Source organism: Myodes glareolus, chromosome 10 (assembly GCF_982192425.1).
Source record: "Myodes glareolus chromosome 10, mMyoGla1.1, whole genome shotgun sequence".
Taxonomy (NCBI): Eukaryota; Metazoa; Chordata; class Mammalia; order Rodentia; family Cricetidae; genus Myodes; species Myodes glareolus.
In genome coordinates, this window is record NC_142035.1 from 38,568,239 (window position 1) to 38,592,242 (window position 24,004).

Genomic DNA, 24,004 nt, shown 5'->3' on the forward strand with positions numbered 1-24,004 from the left:
TTAAGGTCTAGATCAGCACCTATGGAAGAATGGATTCAGCATACGATGAATGTTGGGATGTTTAGCTATAATGATGAATCTTGGGTAGGAGAAGCGATTTCCAAAGCTATGAGGAGACATCAAACTACAAGATGTTTTAATTGTGGTAAATTAGGACATCTGAAAAGGGATTGCAGACAAAGAAATTCTAGGAATAATGTCTCCTCTGGGAATGACAAAAGTAGGAGACCTCAGCCTTCAGGTATATGTAGGAGATGCGGTAAAGGCCGAAGTTGGTCCAACGAATTCAGGTCAACAACAGACAGACAAGGCAACCCGATACTGTCAGAAAACCCCTTGAGGGGCTTCTCACAAGCCCCCAAGCCAAAAGTGGCCCAGTCATTCCCAGTTACCGTTTAAAATGTGTCTCACCAAGAAAATTGAAAACTCCATTGTCTGCCGTAAAAAGTAATACTGGTCTAAATGATGAATTACATGTGGAGAATGAATCAAAAAATCCAGTAGAACAGAGTAAATGTATATTTCGGCAGACTTCTTTCTATTAACGACTAAAGACCAAAGCTAAGAGTCTATATAAATGGCATTTTTATTGAAGGCTTATTAGACACAGGTGAGGATGTAAGTATCATTACTCCAGAATCTTGGCGTCCGAATTAGCCTCTTCAAGAGGTAGATGTTCAGTTCCTGGGAATTGGAACCCTATCTCATGTAAAACAGAGCACAAGATGGGTGGAATGCATAGGGCCTGAAGGGCAGATAGGAAGACGAAGGCCATATATAGCCAATATTGCAATAAATTTATGGGGCCGGGACCTGCTACAGCAATGGAATACCCAGATTAACATTCCTGTAGTTCCAGGAACTCACAATTCTGGGAAGGATATAATGAGGTATTATGGAAAAAAGTCACCAGCCATTCAGGCTGTACAAGAACATACAGCAAATAGCAAACCTTTAGAGGTACCAAGAGCCCTACCTTTAAAATGGCTAACTGAGAAGCCAATATGGATCAAGCAGTGGCCTCTAGCTGAAGATTAATTACAGGCTTTGGAACAGCTGGTCCAAGAGCAACTAGATGCTAACCATATTGAAGAATCAACCAGCCCTTGGAATTCTCCTGTGTTTGTAAAAAAGAAATCTGGTAAATAGAGAATGATGACAGATTTAAGAGCTGTCAACAAGGTAATTCAACCTATGGGTCCGCTACAATCTGGGATTCCTTTGCCTTCTCTATTACCAAGAGGATGGCCTCTTATAGTTATTGATTTGAAAGATTGTTTTTTCACTATACCTTTGCAAGAAAAGGATAGAGAAAAATTTGCCTTCACAGTGCCTACTTATAATAATTCTCAGCCTACTAAGAGATATCAATGGACTGTTCTCCCACAGGGGATGCTCAATAGTCCCACATTGTGCCAATATTTTGTTAATAAGCCATTGGAAATAATTCGTAAGCAATTTCCCAAGTCCATAATTTATCATTACATGGATGACATTTTATTATCTGATTCAAATAAAGATACTTTGGAAAGTATGTTTAAAGAACTAAAGAAAGTCTTGCCTAGGTGGGGATTACAAATTGCCCCTGAAAAGATTCAAAGAGGAGATTCTATTAATTACCTAGGTTACAGAATAGGGTTAGAGAAAATTCGAACACAAAAGGCACAAATTAGGAGAGACTGGTTACGGACTCTTAATGACTTCCAAAGATTGTTAGGAGACAATTCCAGTCTACGACCAGCTGTTGGGATAACACCTGATCTAATAGTTCATTTAAACAAAACCTTAGATGGTGATAAAGATTTGAATAGTCCCAGAAAATTGACAGCTGAAGCAGAAAAGGAACTGACAATGATTGAGGAAAAATTACAGGAGGCACATGTGGACAGGGTGAACCGGACTCTTAGTTACATCCTAGTCATACTGCCTTCCGGAATTTCTCCTACAGGGATTTTAATGCAGAGGGAAGATATTATTTTAGAGTGGATATTTATACCTCATAAACCAAGTAAAAAATTAAAAACTTATGTGGAAAAAGTCTCCAAATTAATTATAAAAGGAAAACTGAGACTTCGTCAACTAGCAAGTATAGACCCAGCAGAAATTATACTGCCTTTTACTACTGAGGAAATAAGAAAGTTATGGGAAGATAATGAACCATGGCAAAGAGCTTGTGCTAATTTTTTGGGAGAAATTAACAGCAACTATCCCAAAAGTGATAGACTTAACCTCATAAAGAGAACTTCTTGGATTCTTCCTAGAATTGTACGTAATACTCCAATAACTGGAGCCCGGACATTTTATACCGATGCAAATAAATCAGGGAAAGCGGGTTATAAATCGGAAGAATTGAGTAAGGTGGAACAAAGCCCTTATAATTCTGTCCAGAAGGCAGAATTATATGCCATTCTTATGGTGCTAAGGGATTTTAAAGAACCTCTTAATATAGTTACAGATTCACAATATTCAGAAAGAGTTATCTTGCCTATTGAAATCGCTGAATTCATACCAGATGACACAGAGTTGACTTCTTTGTTTATCCAGGTATAGGGCATAATTAGGAACAGGCTTTGTCCAATCTACCTAACAGACATCCGGTCCTGATGTAGGTGAGCTTTCTGTCTATGTGTTATTTTCATTGGTTAATAAAGAGACTGCCTTGGCCCTCTGATAGGACAGAAAATTAGATATACGGAGTAGACAGAACAGAATGCTGGGAAGAGAGCAATGAGGCAGATGCCATGGAGCCAGCCACCAGGATAATTGGATGGTGGGATAATAGATTTGTGCTTGTGAGTTATTGTTTTTAGACAAATATATTGGTATCGATTCTTGTATATTGATACAAAGTTAAATTATGCTGACTATTGTATGCATGCATGCTTCTACCTCTGTTTAAAAAATTTTTTATGTATTGATATATATAGTGTATCAATATATGTATATTTACCATATTGCATTGTACATTTCTACCTCTGATTAAGATACTTATATATTGTTTATGTACTGATATATATATTTACCATATTGCAATGTATACTTATACATTTTTTATATTTGGAGGTCATATTGTCCTCATTTATTGCACAATTGTTTATTGTCTCAGTCTTTAAGTTAGATAGGTATTGAGAGTTATACAGATCAATAGTCATCTAAGTTTGTCATTTATAATTAGACTAATCAGATTCTTTAGATACATAGAGATTATATTCAGTATAGATAGATAATCTTCAACCTCTTCAAAGAGCTGTAGAAAATGGCCTTTAATCTAACTCAGAGTTCTGTGGTAGTGAGACACAATCGCTCCTGGCAACACTGATCTATTCCCGAGAGAATGTTGAGCACCAAAGACACTCCACCTGGAGCCTTTCTTCTTGGCAGAACTGGTCTTTGGGTAAAGAAATGCCCATACCTCAACTGCTGACAGAGTTACAGAGTATCCGTAAATGGATAAAACAGGACTGTCATATCCTGCCAAGACAGGGTAAGATAGTTTTGAAAAGTTTCTTGCCTTTGAAAATGGTATGTCAGTTACGTTAAGCCTTAGCCAAAGCTGGTTGCTTCAACGCTGCAAACGTGACTTTGGGTGTTTGCCCAGGTAGCCAGTTGTCTCTGTGATTTGTTACATGTTCTGGAACTTGTTTGGTTGCACTTTCTAATTACTCAGGTAAACTTATTTCCCTTCTCAGATCTTCGATGGGGTTGAAGATTATATAAATACAGTTACTTTCCTCTCATGCCTTGGCCAATTTATTTATTATACAAAACTTAAGCTAGTTAGAATAGGATATTTGTACTTATTGTATATAATTTCATAGGTTTGTATTTATTGTATATAATTTTGTAGTAGTCTTAGAACTCTCTTATTTAAACATAGGGGGAGATGCTGCGGGAGCTCCTTCCGCTCCTTCAGCCAATAGCCACTGAGATACTAGCCCATTGGGGCATGGTCTCTCTCTCTTTAAAAAAGCAGCGGCTGTCCTCCATTCTCTCTCTTGCTTCTGGCTCTGCTTCCTGCTCCTAGACTCCTTTCCTGATCGCGCAGAGGGGCTGTTGTCTGGGACGGTAATCTGTAAGTATTTTCCCCTTTGAATAAATAACCATTCTATTAATCATAATTCCAAACTGGTGTGGGATTGTTTGTGACTTACACCTTCAGGTGTGTATTTCTGTTTGAAGTTTAGGGTTATTTTTTCAATTTGTGTGAAGAATTGTGTTGGAATTTTGGTAGGGATTGCAGTAAATCTGTAGATTGCTTTTGATAGGGTGACGGTTTTCACAGTATTAATCTTACCAGTCTATGAGCATGGTAGTGCTTCCCATTTTCTGTTGTCTTCTTCAGTTTCTTTCTTTGACTTCTTCAGGTTTTTATTATACCAATCTTTTACTTGTTTTGTTAGAGTTATTCCAAGATTTTTTTTGAGTCTTTTGTGAATGGTTTTTTCCTTTTTTTTTTCCTCAGCATGTTTATCATTTACATATAGGAAAGCTCTCCCTTTTATGTGCTCATTTTGTATCCTGCAATTTTGCTGAAAGTGTTAACCAGCTGTAGGAGTTCCCCGGTGGAGTTTTTAGACTCTTTGTGTAATAATATCTGACTGTCTGCAAATAAGGATATTTTGAGTCTTCCCTTCTTATTTGTATTCCCTCCACTCTTGGCTTTTTATTTTTTTTCTATCACCTATCTATTTATTTGTCTGTCTATCCATCCACCCATCCATGTGGATTTTTGGAACAAGGGTCTTACTGTATTGCTGTGGGTAGTTGTTCTGTGTAAACTAGCCTGGCCTTGAATTTGCAGATCTGCCTGCTTCTGCCTCCCAAGCATTGGGATTAAAGGAGTGTCTGCTATGCATTGCAGTGTTATCTTTTTCTTATAAGTCAGCTTGAGAAACTTTTTACGTATAGCTTATTACTTTTTTTATGTTTCTTGGAATTATCTGTTCATACTTTCTGCCCACATTTTTTTTGTTGCATTTGATGATTTTCCTTGAAATGGTCTGCACCTTGTGATAGTAATAAAATTTCTTTAAAAGAAAGATTCTTGGCACAGTTCTGAGCATCAGTGTATTTAAAAAAAAATCCTCTGTCAAGGTTTGGTGCCTCTGACTCTTGACTAAAATTTAGTTAAGGTCTATCTGTTCAAATTTTTATTTTTTTGAAGGTTTTATAATCATTTCTACCCCCTTTCCCCTCCTCAGTTTCTCTCATTCCTGTCCTTAAATTTATGAACCTTTCCTTTAATTATTATCATTCACGTTTGTACATGCATTTAGGGCTGACTATTTGGGATTGGATAACTTCCCAGGGAGCTTGTCCCTAGAGAAAACTGATTCTCCCTCTCTTGGTAGTTATTCAAGATAACTGTTGCCCTTCATCTCCTGGAAGGACCTTGAAAAATTTCCCCTCTCCATAGTGGCGTGTCTCCTATATTTTATTATGCAGATCTTGTTTAGGCAACCATATTAGTGAGTGTTCATAGGTGAAGCTTCCTACTATATCTCATAGATACGATTTTGCTCTACGTGTCCTGATCTGCTGACTCTTAAAACCTTTCTGCTTCCTCCTCCTAGATTTTTCCTGAGACTTAAGTGTAGGTGTTATGTTGTATATTCACCAATTCAGGATAGTCATCCCAAGGTTACTTATTCTTTGCATTATCATCCATAGTAGCCTCTACTGTAAACTCAAACCTTAAACAATCCCTCATATACAAATCCAAAATAAAGAAAAAAGTCACTGTAAGAGACAACAAATATGTCAACAGAAATTTAACCAGACTATGAATAACTTTGCATATTATAGATGCTAGTTAAAAAAATGATACATAGGTTTTAGACACTGATATTTTTTAATAGGTAGAATCAGTTTTGTAGAAAATATCATAAGTTGAATGTGTACTTAGAAATTCTATCCCTAGCTATACTTGTGTATATCAGGTGGTGTGTGCAAGAATGTTCATAGCACTTCCTTTCTCCTGACAGAGTTGGAACGGCTGTGACATCGATCCACAGGACTAGGATGTGAGACTGAAAATAAGGCATTACAGCTACACACGTTAATGTGAGGGTGTCTTCAAATCATAACATTGCATTTAAAATACTGCAGTTTGCCCCAGTTGGCATTTTTTATTGATGAAGAAAATCTCTTAAGGCCCCACCCCTAGATGAAGAGCTATAGGCAATTAATGAGTGCTGAGAGGTGGAGATTTCAGTACCAAGTGGTCAGTAGTCAGCCCTAAAAACAAACATATAAGAGCAACACTAAGTGGACTCAGCAGGTTGTGTTTATATGTTTATGTTTGTGTACATATAAGAATAGTAATTAAAAAGAAAGCAGTAGTGATTCTGCATGAAACCAGAGGAGCTTGGAGGTGGAGAAGTGAGACCGTGGAGGGTAGAGCGGGATGTGATGGTGGGACTGAAGATGGTCATAGTGTATCATAGAATAATGAAACTCTATTTTGTAAAATCAATAAATGCTTATAAAGTGAAAAAAATCTTTAAAGTGTAGTTTGCAAACTCATTAATATTACCTTATAAAATCAAAGAGTGTTTAAATATACATTCAGGTAGAGTAGAATTATAAAAGAAAGCAGGTGGTTTTGAAGAAGTCTGGAGTAGTGAACTGTAGAAAAGAAGACTTAGGATTCTTTTCTAGTGTGGTTGGCTTTTAACTTTCAACTTCTTTTGTGAATTAGTTGATGTCTATTCTTTTAAAATGTTTTGTTATATGCATTTCTTTTCTGTAAGTTTTGGCAGTAAATTTGTATGCTAGGGTGTGGGGTGTGGTGGAGGAAAGCGCCTTTGGAGACTGAGAAGGTATTTCCCAGCGTGTGATGGTCTGAGCAGAGCTAGACTGAGGAGGAAGGAGAATTGTGTCGTAAAGACTCAAATACATCCTCTCTGGGGCTTGATTCCCTATTGGATAGGACAAGTGTATGGAAAAGTAGTATCAAATAGAGTTTTCTAGAAGGGTGTGGAATCGTGTTCCATTAAACAGTGACAGTATCATGCTTAACACATTGAATATGTAGTGAGATTGAGATTGGTGCGTTATATATCAGTGCACAGGTGTTTGTGACAGATAATTGTGTATATGGGACTAGAGTTTGTGGTGGATTAGATTTGGGAGTTGGTACCAAGGTCTCTGGCATACTCCTTGGAATGATCCAGCTGGGAGCTCAGATCTCATTTCAGTTCCTCAAAGAGCTGTCCTTGAGGTCTTGCTGGTCTTCCAGAATCTTTTCAGTTATATAGACGCTTTATAACTCAGAATGAATTTAAGTGAGGAATTGATACAAAAGGGAAAAACTTAGGTGGAAACTTTCTACAAGGTTTCTACAAGTCAGTCACTTTAGAAGTGAACACTTTATAGGAAGCTCATTGCAGAATTGAATGCCTATTCTAAAGAGATTATTAGTATATATTAATTGTGCACAACAGTGGGTTTTTTATGACATCCTCATACATGCACATTCTATCTTGTTTTTTTGTTTGTTTGTTTTTTATTCCTACCACTGCTTTCTCTTGTTTCCTCCTGTTCCCTTGATCTCCCTTTTTGTTTGTTTTTTCCCTCCCTTTTGTTTGTTCCTTTATGTAGAATTTTGATGAGCTCTGATGTGCTTTGCTTGTTTGTTTCTTTGTTTGTTTTTACAGACAGGGGTTTCTCTGTAGCTTTGGCTGTCCTGGAACTCACTGTGTAGACCAGTCTGGCCTTTGACCCAGAGATCTGCCTCCTGGGTGCTTGGATTAAAGATATGTGCCACTAGTACTTGGCTCTGATGTGTTTCTTTGGGTGACCTGTTTCATTGTTATTTTTAAAGGGAGGCATAAGAAATACCGGGAGCTTTTGTGGAAAATCTGAAGGTTAAAAAATAGAGTGATTTTAGATAGATATTACTTGGTAAAATAGTTGAATGCCATAAAAGTTGAGAACTTCTTCCCTTTGGCTTGAATGACTGGGAAAAATCATATTTATTAGGCTGAGCAGATGGAAAGTAGCCGCTGCTGATGTCGTCATGCATGACATGTAGGTCCTCAGAACCTATGTAAAAGCCAGCATAAAAAACACCTGCCTGTAACCACGGCACTGGGATGAACATGGCACAGGGTGAGGCAGGTCCCTGAATGTCACTCTCAGGACAGTCTACTCAAATCATCTATCTTCAGGTTCACGACTGTCAAAATTAGAGAGATAAGACACCCAATTGTACATCTCTGGCCTATAGACACATGCACAGACAAGTGTGTGTGTACCCGTACCCACAGACATATATGTACACATCCACACCAACAAGTACACATAGTGAAAATGAAATAAAAGTTTAAACTCAAGTAAATAATGAAATTTGTTCACTCAAGCAGATTTCATGTGAAAGTTGTATTGGATCTACTTCGCAATTGCCGCATTTGAAATGTCGGTTCCTTTGGAATAGAAGCAATTGCTATACTTTCCAAGGAGCCTAGAAATTTCCTTCATATGATTGACATATTTTTATTTTAGGATAAAACTGTCAGTATGTTCTGAGCAGTTAATCTGGTTTTTCTTGCCCTCCCTTCCAAATAAGAAAAACAAACAAAACAAAACAGTTTTTAATGCATTAAATTGCTAACAGAGCTGACCAGCAGCAGACTGACAGTGTAGACTACGTCAGTTAATAGACACAGGCAGCCAGCAGCAGGAGGACAATGCCACTGTGCTTTCAAAACAGAAGCTGCTTTACTGTCTGTGGTTGAGTTGCTATTTGCACTACAACTGTAGCCTCCCAAAGCCTGGGGTTCCATTTCTTTTGGACACTGCGTGTTTTTACATAGAAGAGACTGACTGTATCAATAGCATCTCTGTTGTCTGTTCTTCTCCCAGACATTTGATAACCAAAGAAGTCATTTATAATAAGGACTGAACTTTGGTAAATGGAAATAATTTGGTAATATTATTTTTTTGATAAGTAACAACATAGCATTGACAAAAACCAATCTAGAGCAGACAAAAGTATACACAGTCTCATGTTACTTTTTAAAAGTACTCGTTTTTGTTGCTGATAGGTGTTATTTCAAATATGTCTGTGTTTGAGGACCATGAACTTGATTATAAAAAATTGATTCTGTCCAACAATTTGAAAGCTGATGAACTAGTCACAATAAGTATTGCATTACGATTTTCTGTTCAAAGATGAAATATTTGGTTGTATCAAAAACCGTGTAAGGAATTTGTTTCATCCCATGTAGGAAAGTTAAACCAAAGCAACAACAAAAAAACCCAACTCTGTTTCTGTTTTAGCTGTTAGTTTTTCTGCTAGGGATACTTTTTAGGTAACCAAAAAGCTTTTGTACCCTGTTCCTTTAGTTTGTGAGCAGGTGGAAATTTCACTAATATTAGCTACAACAAGCACAAATCACATAATTATAATGCTGCAAGAAGGAAAGGAGAATTGAGTCATGTAACACTTAGAGCTGAATTATACATTGTGGTCATTATTGTAATAGTTATATGTTGATTCATTCCCTCATGGATCCTCTTCAAACTCAGAGTTAGAATTATTTTTATATTTATGTTGTTCCTTCATTATAAATCAAAAATTTAAGGACATTAGATATTTGAAAACAGCTACAATTGTTTGACTCTTTGAAAACCACACTTTTATGTGAGCTAGAGTTTATATAAACATTTTTCTTAACCTTTGTAAATGCTATTAAGCCCTGACTAATGGTTAGAACTAGTAGTGGGAAACTCATACCAAGTGCTGCAGAGGCTTAAATATGCTGCTGATTATCTGGTATTTTATCTCATCTCATAGTATAATTTATCCAGTTTCAAATTAGATAAGTTCAAAATATCTGTGTGTCTTGAATACTAAGTCGTATATTTATTTAAAACACTTAAATGAAATAATAGGATTCATTATTTGAATTTGTGACACAGAATTCTGTGGTTGCATTTATTGGGAGGGAGAATTCTTACTGGTCAAAATGCATGTGTTCATTGAGACCTTTAGAAACACTGTTTTATAGCATATATTTGTGTGTGTGTATATATCAACACAAGTTGCCAGAGTAAGTTTGTACCAAGTGTTAATGTGGCTGTATTTCTTCAGAGGTGTGCACAAATGTCTGTTTACTCTAGAGAATTTCTAGGCATAGTCTCAGCATGATAGCATTGTGGTGTAGGTGGAGGAATAGCCTTCTTCATGTGTGGTATATTTACAGTTTTTTAGGATCAAGGACTATGAAGTTTAAAAAAATCTTTTCAAACATTTCAGAATAATGTGTGTACATTTCTATCTCTTTAACCGAGCAAAAACAAACACAGTAAGCCGTTAATATGAGAATCCTAGCAAAGGCATATAGATTTTCTTTATATATTATTTCAGTTTTCAGGATTATTTAAAGTTTTACATAGCCAAGGAAATTCATAATGGTCGTAGTAGTGATTCTTGAGTATATTTTAGCTTCTTTTTTTTCTTTCTCTGAAGTCACTTTGATGGTGTTTAGTTCTATCATCATTACTTAATAGTGGTAAGAATTGAGTCTATCCCTGCTTCCCAAGCCTTTAGGATACTAGTCAAGTGCTCCACCTTTAAGCTGATTTACTTACTTTATGAAGCTACCACTGGGAAAGTAAAATTAAACATATGAAAATAAGAAAACTTGCTACATATGTGAACTGTCAGTTGTATTCCTTATGAGATAATCATTGTCCACACAATAGTAGTAGGGTACCATTTTGCTGTGTTGTTTTTTTTTTTAACACCGTCTTTCACAGCCCAGGCTAACCTTGAAATTGCTGTGTAGCTTCTGCCTCCTAGTGCTGGCATTCCAGGCATGTCCCGCCACTCCTGGCCAGCAGTATGATGTCTTAATGGTTGTTTCTGAGGACAACTTAGAAAATAGCTTATCACAGTATTTGTGACACACTGTGGGCTGTCTTGTTTAGTTTTCTGTTTTCTGGTTCTTAAAAATGTTTTGAAAGCATACTTGTAATTAAGCCTAGGCCTTTTGTACGAATATGCAAGACAAGCGGCCAGCTGATAAACGCTCATGTCCTGCAACCTTTTCTCCTTCTTCCGTATTCCTCCATTCTAGCAGCTGTGGAAAGTCCACAGTCACGCCTAAAACGTGGCAGCACTTCAGTGTGGTTCAGGCTACTGAGATAGAGTTTGCCTGAGTATTTCTGGGAAGCCTTTGCTTTCATCAAAAGGCCTTCACCATTTCCACATTTGCAATGTGAATGTGACTCCTGGAATAACAGAAACCAGGTGCAATCATGATGGAGTAGATAAGCCAGACACAATAATTATGGACTTGACACTGAACCTATTACTGTAAATACAAAGGCAACTTAGGACCAGAGCACTTGTTTGAAGGAAAAAGTAAATTACAATTTATTTAAATCACAGTAGGCCTGATTTTCTGTTGTTGCTAAGTGCATTATAAAATGGTTCCTCGTGTGGATGGAAGGGTACATTGAATATCTGTTCTCTCATTAACCTCTTTCTACAGATGTTACTTGACTTGTGATACGGTTGTCCCCAAGAAAGTCATCACAGTGGAAAATATCGTCACTTGACAATGCACTATAGAGACTTAAGCTAGCAGCTATCCTAGATTCACAACTATGAATACTGTAGCGTATTGATGGTTTACAGTGATGATCATGTGTCTGACTGAGTTGTGGTGAACCCAGCATCTTGAGAAAGTATTGTTTTCTGTATTGCTAGCCAGGTAAAACATGTCAAATCCTCAGTGAGATAACCCAGACCCCAAAATATGAATATGGTATGTGCTCACTCTTTAGTGGATTCTTGCCGCAAACAAAGGACATTGAGCCTATAGTTTGTGATCCGAGAGAAGCTAACTAATAAGATGAACCCAAAGAAAAACATATAGAGATCCTCCTGGAAATTGGAAGCAGACAAAATTGCCAGGCAAAAGTTGGGAGCATGGGGGTAGGGGTAGGGTGGGGAGAGGGAGAGAGAGAAGGAAGAAGGGGTGGGTTGGGGAGAGCTTGGGGGAGTGGGATGGTTGATATGTAGGAAGGACGGATATGGGAGCAGGGAAGAAGATATCTAAATTAAGGGAGCCATTTTGGGGTTGGCAAGAAGCTTGACTCTAGAGGGGTTCCCAGGTGTCTACAAGGATGTCCCCAGCTAGGAACTTAGGTAGTGGAGGAGAGGATGTCTGAACTGGTCTTGTCTCGTAGTCAGACTGATGACTATCTTGAATAATACCATAGAACCTTCATCCAGCTGCGGATGGAGATAGAGACAGAGACCTACAACAGAGCACTGAACTGAACTCCCAAGTTCTAGTTGAAGAGCAGAAGGAGGGAAAATATGAGCAAGGAATTCAGGACCATGAGGGGTTGGTCCACCCAGTGAGACAGTGTGCCTGATCTAATGGGAGCTCACCAACTCCAGCTGGACTGGGACTGAACGAGCCTGGGATCAAACTGGACTCTCTGAATGTGGCTGACAATTGGGGCAGACTGAGAAGCCAATGATAACGGCACTGGGATTTGTCTCTACTGCATGTACTGGCTTTTTGGGATCCTATTCTATTTGGTTGCATAGCTTCCTAAGCCTGGATGGAGGGGGGAGGGTCTTGGACTTCCCACAGGGCAGGGTACCTTGCCCTCTCTTAGGACTGGAGGGTGAGTGTGCGTGGGGGAGCAGGAGGGAAGTGAGAGGAGGGGAGGAAGTGGAAATTTTGATTGGTATTATTTATAAAGTAATAAAAAATAATACGCTGAGAAAAAGTTTTTCACATATTGTAGTAATGCTATACAATTATTATAAAGTACCCCATATTTCTCAAAGCTTTTTACATTTACACTTTCCACTCATTTTTTTAATCCTCAAATGGAGGAATACTCAGCCAGCGTAGTATCCCCTTTCTAGTTTAGTAAAGGAAGATGTATCCATAATGAATATCTTTACTTCCAACAATATGCAAAGAGAGAGAGGGAGAGACAGAGTATGTCTCACACCCTCAGGCAATATGTAATCATTATTCCGAATCTTTTAACTGAGAAGAGGTGAGCAGATTCTCATTTGGGCAGGGTTGACTTAGTCACTCAGCAGAGCAGCCTTACCTTGCCAACTAGATCAGGAATGAGCGGGCTACCCACATGGAGCCAGCCAGCATTCTTCCTGTGGCTCTTTTCCTAGATGTTGTAGAGCAAGCATATTTCTTTTTGCTTAGGTTGCATGAATTTGAATTAACTGAGGGGTTCTTCTCACTGTGAAATCAGCCATCTATCTGACACTAGGTCAGACCCAGAATGGCTAGATATCTAAGGAAGGAAAAGGATCATTTGTTTTGCATCACAATAAGATCTTGATTCCCCTGTATTTGCTTTGTGTCAAGTAGCCTGCTTGCTGTACCTTTAATTCTAACCCCTTGAATTGAGTTTTTCCCTACATTTTTGACTATGCAAATAATCCATATAAATATAGCAAAATGTAATAAAAGCAGATAGCTGTTGTTTGTTTAGCATATGAGTTCAGTCTTTGTCAGAAGACAGAAAATAACTACGTTTCAAGTGGTAGTCACTGGGTAACTTTTAGTCCCGTTCTACTCTTCATCAGCTTTTAAAGAATTTTCAATGATTATTAGTTTAGGAGTTCATAAAGCTATCCTATTATATATGACTTTATATTATTAGACATAGTAAAAGGTTTCCCACTGCCTAAGGCTTCTAGGCATGTACGAAATGTCCAAAATAAGCCTTTAAATCAAGCAGAGCCACAAAAAATCCATAACCAAGGTGGAGAAAAAAGTTCAGGACTTTATTTAGTTTAAAAAAAAAAAAAAGGAGATGCCAAAAAATATATCCTAGCCAGTGTTCTAAGGTTAACAAATTCAAGCTTTGCTAAATTAGGACATAGAGAGAATTCCAGAGATAAACAGGGCCTGGGGGACTGGTAAGAGGAGGGAAGGAATTCAAAGCCTTAGATCAGAGAAGGAATTTCACAGCACTCAGCTTCATGATGTCCAGAATTCTGACATCCATCCTCAGGCACTGCTTTGACATTGTGTCACGATAAGAGTACATATAAATGACCTGATTTAAATGGGAGACTGAAGTCAGTAACCATCTGCCCTCATTCCAAGTCACACACGGGCCTCCTACTGAGAAGCCGAACTCGCTGTTCTCAGTGTCCACTTGGCTGAGCCCATTCGAAGATCTTGCCTCACTTTTACCTTAAGCTGTATCCACTGCCACAAAATTTAGCCCTATGGGAGGAACAGTGTGCCTTCGGCCACCCTGCCGGGTTGTATTAGATCTAATGAAGGGTGGCTGACCAGGGAACGTGGAGGTGTCTTAACACTCCCTAAGAAACTCACCTAGACCTCCACAGAAGCCTGTTTGTCAGTCTCCCTATCCCTTCTCCTAAGCCTGTTCTCCTCAGAACAACCTGCTTGAGTTTCCTCTCTAAATAGTCCCAGCCCTTTGCCCTTCCCTATGAGAAGATGCAAATGTAGGCAAGTACTCTGTGCTCCATGAGATACCATTACTGCGTGACTCGCAGCCTCATTCCACGTCTTGTTTGTTATGTTGCCCTTTCCAACTTAGTTTTGTTTTTCTAAATTTCCAGGTCTATGACTCTTCAGGACCTTGGTATGTCCTTTTTAGCTTGTCGTGTCCTCCTTTCTAACCTTTATCTTGTTCCTTCTTTGTCTTTTATTGAAATTTCAAACACCTTTCAGAAATTACCATTAGCAGTGGATTCTTCAGCTTCAGTCTCCATCTTAGCCCCTGATTTGATTTTCCATGGAGCTGTTTTAAGTAGCTCCATGTTGTTTACCTTTGCTTGCTTGGATGTCTGGAGCACAAGCTTGTAACCAGGCACCCAGGATTTTGTGTGTGTGTGTGTATGTGTGTGTTTTGTTGTTGATGATCTATACAACGCAGGGTAGGGTAAGTCATGCCCAGGTAGGGTAAATAACTAATAATACTCAATAATGCCTTAAGAATAAACGAAGGAGAAGTAATAGTGCTATCCATATACTCTTTGCGGTGATCCCTTCTCTTTTATCATATAGGATTAAGACAAAAGAACAGTTAACATATGCAATACTTCCAGTGGGAAGGGAACACTCATAGTGTAGAGCTCCTCATTGTGGGAACTGTGTCCAGCAGCACTTGATGTGTTTTTGAAACAATGAAAGATGTGGTTCAAATTCCATTAGACAAGGATGCCCCTTTTGCTTACTGTGTTCTCAGCTTGCCAAGCAAAAGTTCTTGGCAAGTGTTATCATCCTCTTGGCCCTCTGAACTGCCAGTCTTTCAAAGCTTCTCTTATAACACAGATTTATGTTTGTTTATTACCTATCAGATTTCAGCAAAGTATTCTGCCCTACCAGTCCCTAACTATTCCTCTTTGACCTTTTCAGTTTGGTCAGTTGGGGTGTGTGTGAGTGTGTGTGTGTGTTCATCTGTTCATCTTCCTTCATAGTGCTGGGTGCATTCAGCATCATTGTTCCCTTGTTCTCTATACCTGACTCCTCCTCCTTCTCTTCCTCCCCCCCCCCCCTTTTCTTCTTTTTTTGTGGACTAGTTCTGAACTTGTTGATATGACAGTATTCTTGTCTGTGCCCTGAACTAGTTGCCTCTTAGTGCTGTGGCAGACATATGGTGCTTCCATGCCTGTGGTTGATCTACCTTTCAATAATTCTTTGGAATCCTATAGCAGATATTGAGAACCTATAATATTCTGACCACTGGGTACTCTTCCATGTGACTTTTTAAAGGCTTCTTCAACTCCCAACAGAATGAGCAGTAGTAATGATTATTCAGTGTTATGGGCTTATGTGCAATAAACACATAGTGTTTTATGTAGTTTTACAAAGTGAAAGTGAGAAGAGTTTGTACTCTGGGGAAAACATGCAGCAACAGCATTGGAAGGTGTGCGGTGGTCTTGATAACCTAATGCCATTTAATATCTTTGTGCAGAGATTGGTATAGACTTTTTCCAGTGTTTATCTGCATTATTTGAACATTTGAACTTTATTTGCCAAGCCCATGATAAAACAAAGCATATCAACTGGGTCCTGTAGAAATAGACACTGCTCATAAACGCAGTTCTGAGAGACATCCTGAACTGTATTTTAGAAAGGGGTGCAAGGTTCAGCACACACATGGGATCTTGGCTGTAATAAGCAAAGCCTCTGTTCCTTCAGAATTGTTTTAAAACACTTTATATTTTTGAAATACTGAATCAGAGAAGTCTTTCATGTACTTTTGAGTAGTTAAATTAAACCTTTTCCAATTCAGAATGTTTTAACCTCAATCATAGACCATGTGACATCCAGCCTCTCTTGGAAACATGCAGACTTTTATTTTGTTGTGTTTGAGTTTTGTTCTGTTTTGTGAGACCAAACTGAAGATCACGTAGCATGATTTTTGTTTGTTTGCATTAGAAATATGAACAGTGGTAAATGAGATAGGATAGATTGAAAGGCTAAGAACTGAGAAAAAAATTGTAGGAAGTTTATATACCAGAGTACATTCTACAGTTGCAATTTGATTTAAACTTAGGAGTAGAAGTATTTAATATATACCAAAGGAAATTTTATCAATATATTTGACTCATAGGCAAAAATCACAATTTATTTAAAGTATGTCCTCAAATTTTTTAATAAGAATATAAGGCAAAACTGTTAAGGAATGCTATTTTAAAAAACATGTGAAAGCAGAAAAAATATTATTTCATATAATAAATAATGAGGAGAAACTGGTCCAATGAAGAATAATATGCTGCAAGACTGTAAGTAGATTCAAACACTATTTATATGAGAGTAGCTTTTGCCATTTAAAAATGTATGGGTTTAAATACATCTGAGAATTAATATATGATAAAAATACATTGTAAGTCAGTAGAAAAAGGACATTTTTAAGTCAGTAGACAAGGAATAAATTTTTCACCAAAGTGTTATTATGCATTTGGCTGACTATTCAGGGGGAATAAGTCTACCACAAGTTTTCCACAGCAATCTTTATCCCAAAATTAATTCCAGAAGTTTGAAGTCTTAAAATTAAAGTCTGTAATTGTAAAAGTGCTAGTAGAAAACATGGGCATGGGCAAAATATTTTCATAATTTCCCACTAGCGAAGGCTTTTCCTGTAAAACATGCAACACAGAAACCTTAAAGGAAAAAGGCTGACATACCAGCTCCCCAAGCATCAGAAACAAGTAAGCCAAAAATGAAGAATCAGAAGTAAAATCAGAGTTGTTAATAAATTAGGGAAGATATTTGCATCACACTTGGTCAAAGACCTACTAGCTTGTTATAGAGTGTAGAAAATTAGGAGGAAAAAAAAAACCTAGGAGTCGGCTAAAAGCAAATTTTTACTTGAGATTATGTTTTATTGCCCCGATAGAAATATGGCAAGAAGGTTGAGCTCTCAGCTGAAGTAAGCCCTCTTCCTTAAGTAGCGTTGACCTTGTCACTGCTAGAAGACAAGTGGTCAATGCAGAGATGAGGAGGGAGGGTCATTTTCCATATCCCCCTCTTCATTGGCTCTCTGCCCCTCTTTACCTTCTCCCTTGACATAAAGCAAGGACAAGTTATTTTTTTAGCTTCCTTCAAATAAGTTTCTCCTCTTGTGCCTGTTGGCTTGCAGAAAGGCTATTATCCAGTCTCTGAAGGTTTAGGGATACATCTCATCTCTAGTATGAATTCGGTCCTAGATCAGGGATTGGCGAGTGTGCTGGCTATATCAACTTGATACAACCGGAGTCATCTGATAGAAAGGAACCTCAATTAAGAAAATGCATGTAGAAGATTATACTGTCAACAGAGTAGCCTAAAGTGTGTTTTCTTAATTAATGGTCCATGGGGGAAGGCCCAGTCTGTGGGTGGGACCACCCCTGTACCACTGTTCATGGGTTCTATAAGAAAGCAGGGTGAGCAAGCCATGGAGAGCAAGCCACTAAGCAGTACCCCTTCATGGCCTCTACATCAGCTTGTACCTACAGGTTTCTGCTCTGTTTGAGTTTGTGTCTTGACTTCTCTTGATGATGAACCATAATGTAGAAGCATAGCCAGATAATAATTTTCCTCCCCACGTAGGTTTGGTCATGTTTTTCATCACAACAGCTGTAATCCTGACTAGGACAGCAAGCTTTCTGCAAAAATAAAGGTCACTGGCTTCACAAGCCTCATTGGTTTCTGCTACCTACTTGTCTGCCCCTCCCCTTCTTTTTTCCTCCTCTCCTATGTTTCTTAACTTTTAAAAACCAGCCATTAAAATTTTTTGTTTGTTTATTTTCAATTCTTAGCGGGTTATAGTTTGCTGACCAGTGTTCTGGAGGATTCTTTTAGATATTAAGCCAGCGACTTCCATCTCATCTCTTCTCTGTACGTTTGCATTCAGAGGAGATTGAAGCCTCCTATAATTGATCCTTTTCGGTTTTGCAGCCTTAATTAGATGGTTTTTTGAAGGTTCCTTCCACTTCAAATTCCCTACTCCCTGAAAACTTGAGATTTAGCTTTCATAGGTGTCTTAGGTCATCTATCTACTGCTGTGGTAAAGCACCAGGACTGAAAGCTACTTGGGGAAAAAAGGTCTTTTACCAGCTATAGTCCCACATCACAGCCCATCACTGAAGGAGCCTGAAGGTGAGGTCATGGAGGGGTGCTGCTTTTTGACTTGCCCCTCATGGCTTGCTCAGCCTGCTTTCTTATACTACACAGGACCACCACCCACGGTGATCTGGGCTACCTCCCACATCAATCATCAATCAAGAAAATACCCAACAGACCTGCCTCCAAGCCAATCCTGTAGATGCACTTTTATTTTTTTAATTAAGATTCCTTCTTCCTAGATGGCCCTAGTTTGTGTTAACTTGACATATAAAAAGTAACTGGCACACTGGGTCTGCAAGTGAAATATCTGCTTCTCCATCTCTCCTTCCCCAAATATCTTTTTTCCCTCTCATTTTTATGCCCTCCTTCCTTTTCCATCCAACATTCACTGGGATTTGAGGAGGGAGTGGAGATAAATGCATGTATTTAATCTACTAAATTTAACCAGAAGTTTCCCCCAAATCCAATTTCGTTGGTTTTATTTTTACTACTTTCTTTGATAGTTGTTGGGTTAATTTTGCATTTGTTCTCCACGTGCTCACTTGTTATGCCAGATGTCCAAGAAGATGTCCTTGGGGGAAAAATGAGGGGCTTTAAAATGCAGTGTTCTTAAAATGTTCACAGTGGTTCGGTGTGTGAGATCTCAAGGAGGCTGGGTTCTTTCTAACCACCAGATTCACATCATAGAAATCCGGCTTCACCCTTATTTGTGTAATCCATCAGGAGCATTTTTAAATGTTTGTAATAAACTTTATGGCTTATTGTTTAAAGTTGAATTTAAGGTAGTAAATCAAAGCGTTTGGTGGTGTGCCTCTGGCAGTGGGGAGAGCCTTGTGTAGGTTTCCCAAGAGTTGATCCAAGGGTAATGCCGAAATGTGTGTGTGTGTGTGTGTGTGTGTGTGTGTGTGTGTGATTGTTTTGATCCTTTAATCCAATGATATATTTTCCACTTCTATTCCAAATACAGAATTGCACTTACTCTCCCCAGTTCAGGTCAACTTGGCAGTATCTGGCACTGCCCTTGCCAAATGGCTCCTGTTCAGGCATAAAACTGCCTTAACCATCAAGTGTGTATGAGGTATGAACAATGATTGTCAGAAACTGGGTATCCTTCAAGTTCTTATTCGTGCCACATTTTTGTTCTAGTGATCAAATGGGAATTGAAAATGAAAAAATGAAAGTGACTGAAGTCTCTTCTGCCCAGGTTCACCCTTCCTTGCCAGTGAGGATGGCGTGCTTGGTGGAGTGATCGTTCTCCGGTCGTGCAGATGCTCTTCAGAGTCTGACTCCTCCCCAAATAAGCAGACGCTTCTAGGTAAGGGGAATGCCCATCTAGTGTGAAGTTACTCTTTTTCTTTTTTTAAGACATGGAAAAGCTTATGTCCTTAAGTCAGCAATTTATACTTCTGATGTCTGTCATTATCCCTTTGCTTGCACTGTTGTCTTTCTATAAATAAATTTACAAAACACTTTTTTAAAGACTGTGCTTAAAGTGTATTTTTAAATGAGATTCATTGGAATCTTATAGCTTGTCTCACTCTCATATCTTATTCCTTGGAACATTAGAGATGACCCTTGAGAGTACATATAATAACATGGAAACAGGATTCTTCCTGTTGCCCTTCCTGTAAAGGACTGTGTGCAGAACTACTGGCCTGGACTTTATTCCTGGTGCCTGGCTTATTAGCTTTGCTCCTGTCACGCAGCACTTGACTGTCCTTTGCCACTTCCTCATCTGGAAATAATAGGGTGCTTGTCACACTTTCCTCATGAAACTGTTTGCAGGAAGGGTTGGCCAGTGAGTGTTTCTGTAGACTGCAGATGTGCATCTGGATCTAGTCTTGTGTCTGGTCAGGAAAGTCTAGCTTCATACCTGCAGGGTGAAGCCATCCTTCCTCCCTAGGACAATTCTCATCAGTATTTGAATTGTGGTCTTCTTTTTTTCCTTTCAGGGTTTTGTTTGTTTGTCTATTTTTCAAGACAGGGTTTTTCTGTGTAGCTCAGGCTGTCTTAGAACTCAACTCTCTGTACACCAGGCTGACCACAAACTCAGAGATCCACCTACCTCTGCCTTCTGAGTGCTGGAATTAAAGACGTGTGCTTTGTGACCTGTGGGCTTTAACCTGTTTTCCCCTTTTCCACCCCACCCCCAGCCTTCCCAGCTCAGGCTTCCCTTTTCTGTCCTCTCATAGACAGTTCACACCTGCTGTCTACTAGCAGAGTTTTCTCTGTAACACACCTGCAGCTGGGTTGATAACCCAACCATGGACCTAAGCCAAGGGCAATTGGGAAAGAAGACATTGGCCCAAAGCAAAAAAGGACAAAGGTGAAAATATGACCAGAAGAACAACACCAACCCCAGGATCAGACTAGCCTAAATAAGAGTAAATTTTTGTGAATAATTTGTACATATTTAAATTGAAAGGTGTGTATCTTTCTAAAATGTGCTGAAATAAGACCAGAATATGTATCTGTTAACTTTATTTTTATGTTCTCTACTATTTTATCATTAGTTTTTTCTTGCTCAGGCTAGATTCAAATTACCTATCCTTGCATCTCAGCCTCTCCATTGCTGGAATTACACGTGTATTCCACTATGTCTGACTTTTACTTTTGATTGACATATAGTTATACACATGAATAGTGTACAATGTGTGTTTCATTTCATATCTATGCATTGTATACAGATCAAATCTGACCAATTAGTACATCTGTCACTTGAGTTTATTATTTCTTTGTCCATAGAATATCTAAAATACTCCCTTGCAGCTACTTTGAAATATACAGTAAATCCTGGGTAGCTGTATTCACTTTGGTGGGCAATAGAACTTATTCTTATTCCTGCCATCTGCCTGCAGTACAGTACATGTCCCTAAGTGCCAACCTTGCTTCTTTCCCCGGACTTAGGAAGCATTTGAGCCACTCTCAGTTTCTATGGAATCAGCCTTTTCAGATTCTGTATATGTTATGCTCACTACTTTTACACTTTTATTGAGGAAACACACACACACACATACACACACACAAACCCCTCTGGGTTACTTTCGGATCTGCAAGATGGATGCCAGTTACCTAACCTAATTGGAAGAGTTCCCACTTCCCCTCTAACAGCTTAAACAGCATGCTCAAGTATCATTTTCAACTCATTCTTTATTACCTAGACTCATTACCAATGTCCCAAGTCCTTGTCTTTCGGATAGCATTTCCAAGGGGCTATCTCCACCCACCCCGGCCCCAGTCACTTGCCCTCACTATTGCATTTTTCTTGGAAATGCACTGTCCTAGTAACCCACTTTTAAGGCCTTGTTCAAATGTGGGCGTCTGGAAGAGTTTCCTCCTGCGTGTTTGCTCCTTCCTTATGCTCTGCTAGTACCATGTGGTTTACGTCTTTGCGACACTTATCAGGGAACTCCAGTCAGATCCTAAAGTGCTTTCCTCTCTTACTAGACTGGGTGCTTTTCCCTCCAGTTATGTAAATAACTGGAGAAATCACAGGTCACCGAGAATCAGAGAGGGGGTAGGAATTTGGTAACCTTTCTCTGGATTAGTGCATTCTTCCCTCTGTCAAGCGTCTCGCACACTGGAAGCAAGTAGGGGCCAGGTGCTGTGTCACTGAAATTTCTGCTCATCTCTGTAGTAGGCTTCCAGTAATTCTTAAATATGTGAATTTAAATGTCAAATATAGTTCCTGTATTATCTTAGCAGTTCCCCCATGTGACCATGGATATGATTATAGGTGTGCATATGTGAAGATTAGAAAAGAGTGTCTGGTGTTCTCGCCTTCCTCCTCCTCATCTGACAGGGCTTGCCTTGTTCATCATATTGCTTCATACTCCAGGCTAGCTGGCCCATGAGCAGCTCATGATTTCTCGTGTGTCGTCTTTCCATCTCCCATTGGGGAATGACTCTATCTAGCTGTTATGTGAATTCTGGGGATGGAAACGCAGCAGCCAGCATTTGCCCACTGAGCCATTTCTCTAGCCCCAGAACCAACTTTTGTGAATTCACTACTCTTTCAAGTAAAATGAAATGTCACATAAAATATCCTCATATGTTCTAAAAAACAAATGCCATAGGTTTAAAATTTGGCTAATGAGTGTCCAGTAATGTGATTTAGAGAGACAGTTGAAATGACTCCCAGAAGATAGCTTCTGTATCCAGCCTTGTATAGGGACAGTGTGGCCACAGACTGTTTGCAACACTTGTCTGCCATGTCCCACTTCTCAGATCAAGAGATGCTGACAAACCCCAGCATACAAAATGTACATTTAACACACAGAAAATTTTGTCTCTGGATGAGACAGCTGAAAAGAATTACTTTTCTATGCTTTTAGAGGGAGGTAAAAAGCCAATACAATGTATTTTTACCTAATAAAATACAATTGCATGTTTGTCAGGCCTTATAGACATGTTTTCTGAGGCTGATGGACATAGTATGGTTAAAAATGTACAAACAGGCTAGCAAGATAGCTCAACAGTCAAAAGCACTGACTGGTTTACTAGAGATCTTGGGTTTCATAGCCAGGACCCACATGGTTATTCAGTATTCTGGCCTCCCTGAGCACCAGACATGCACATGGTGGCATAGATACTTGTAGGCAAAATACACATACATGTTAAAATAAAATAATATTTTAAAATGTGCAATCAAAGTCTCATTAGGCCCTCCAGTGAGAACAGTGAGTGTGTTGCTAATTTAAGCTTGTGATGGAGAGGTAATTAGAACATATGCAGATATTTTCCATAAGCAACCAATCTGCTACGGGGAACATTTCCTTCTTCGTATTCTCTACCCCGTGTCTTGATTGGAGCCTATAAAGTTATAGATTTTCTCCCTTAATTGGTCAGTAGGTGTGACTGGTCAGTGTGAAATCGGCTCCATGTATTTGAGGAAAATCTTAAGCCATCTTAAGCACAAAATAGATGTGTATATTTGGCAGTCACCTTTGGTTCAGGGCTCTGTTGCAGTCTTTCATATTAGACAGGATTTCAGACTCACAGTTACCTAGAGTCTGATCATCTCATCAGCGCACATGGTGGTTGTTACTTTGCCATTAAGTTAATCCCACTTTACTTAGAGAATAACTCTGATTCTTTCTATCTGGAAATGTGTTTATGTTGCTGCTAATTAAATTTTGAGTATGATACGCTTCCATTTCTATAGTTATCCCTTTACCCACCCCTTGTGTTTTTCATCTTTTACTGTGCAATGTTTCATATATGTTTTAAAGAAGGACATAATAAATTTGTGAGTTATAAAGGGTAATAATAAAAGGAACACCTGTGGGCCTGACGCCCAGCCCAAGACATTACCCATTACCCGTATCTTTGAAACCCCATGTGGGCCTCTCTGATCTTACAGCCTTCTTTTCCTGAGCTTTTATTTCATGGTTGCCTTTGAGTTTTCCTTA

At 38.8% G+C, this 24,004-nt stretch overlaps 1 protein-coding gene across 5 annotated transcripts in view; it reads left to right on the forward strand.

Annotated features, from left to right (window-relative positions):
* Tasp1 (taspase 1) overlaps positions 1-24,004 on the forward strand; it is a 234,580-nt gene that overhangs the window by 177,893 nt on the left and 32,683 nt on the right. For all 5 annotated transcript variants that reach the window (XR_007236041.3, XM_048455440.3, XM_048455441.3 and 2 more), the window contains one exon: positions 19,798-19,908. Coding sequence is in view for 4 of the 5 variants with exons in the window: in XM_048455440.3 (XP_048311397.3) it covers positions 19,798-19,908 (111 nt within the window). In the remaining variant the exon portion in view is untranslated. The remainder of the gene's footprint in view (positions 1-19,797; positions 19,909-24,004) is intronic.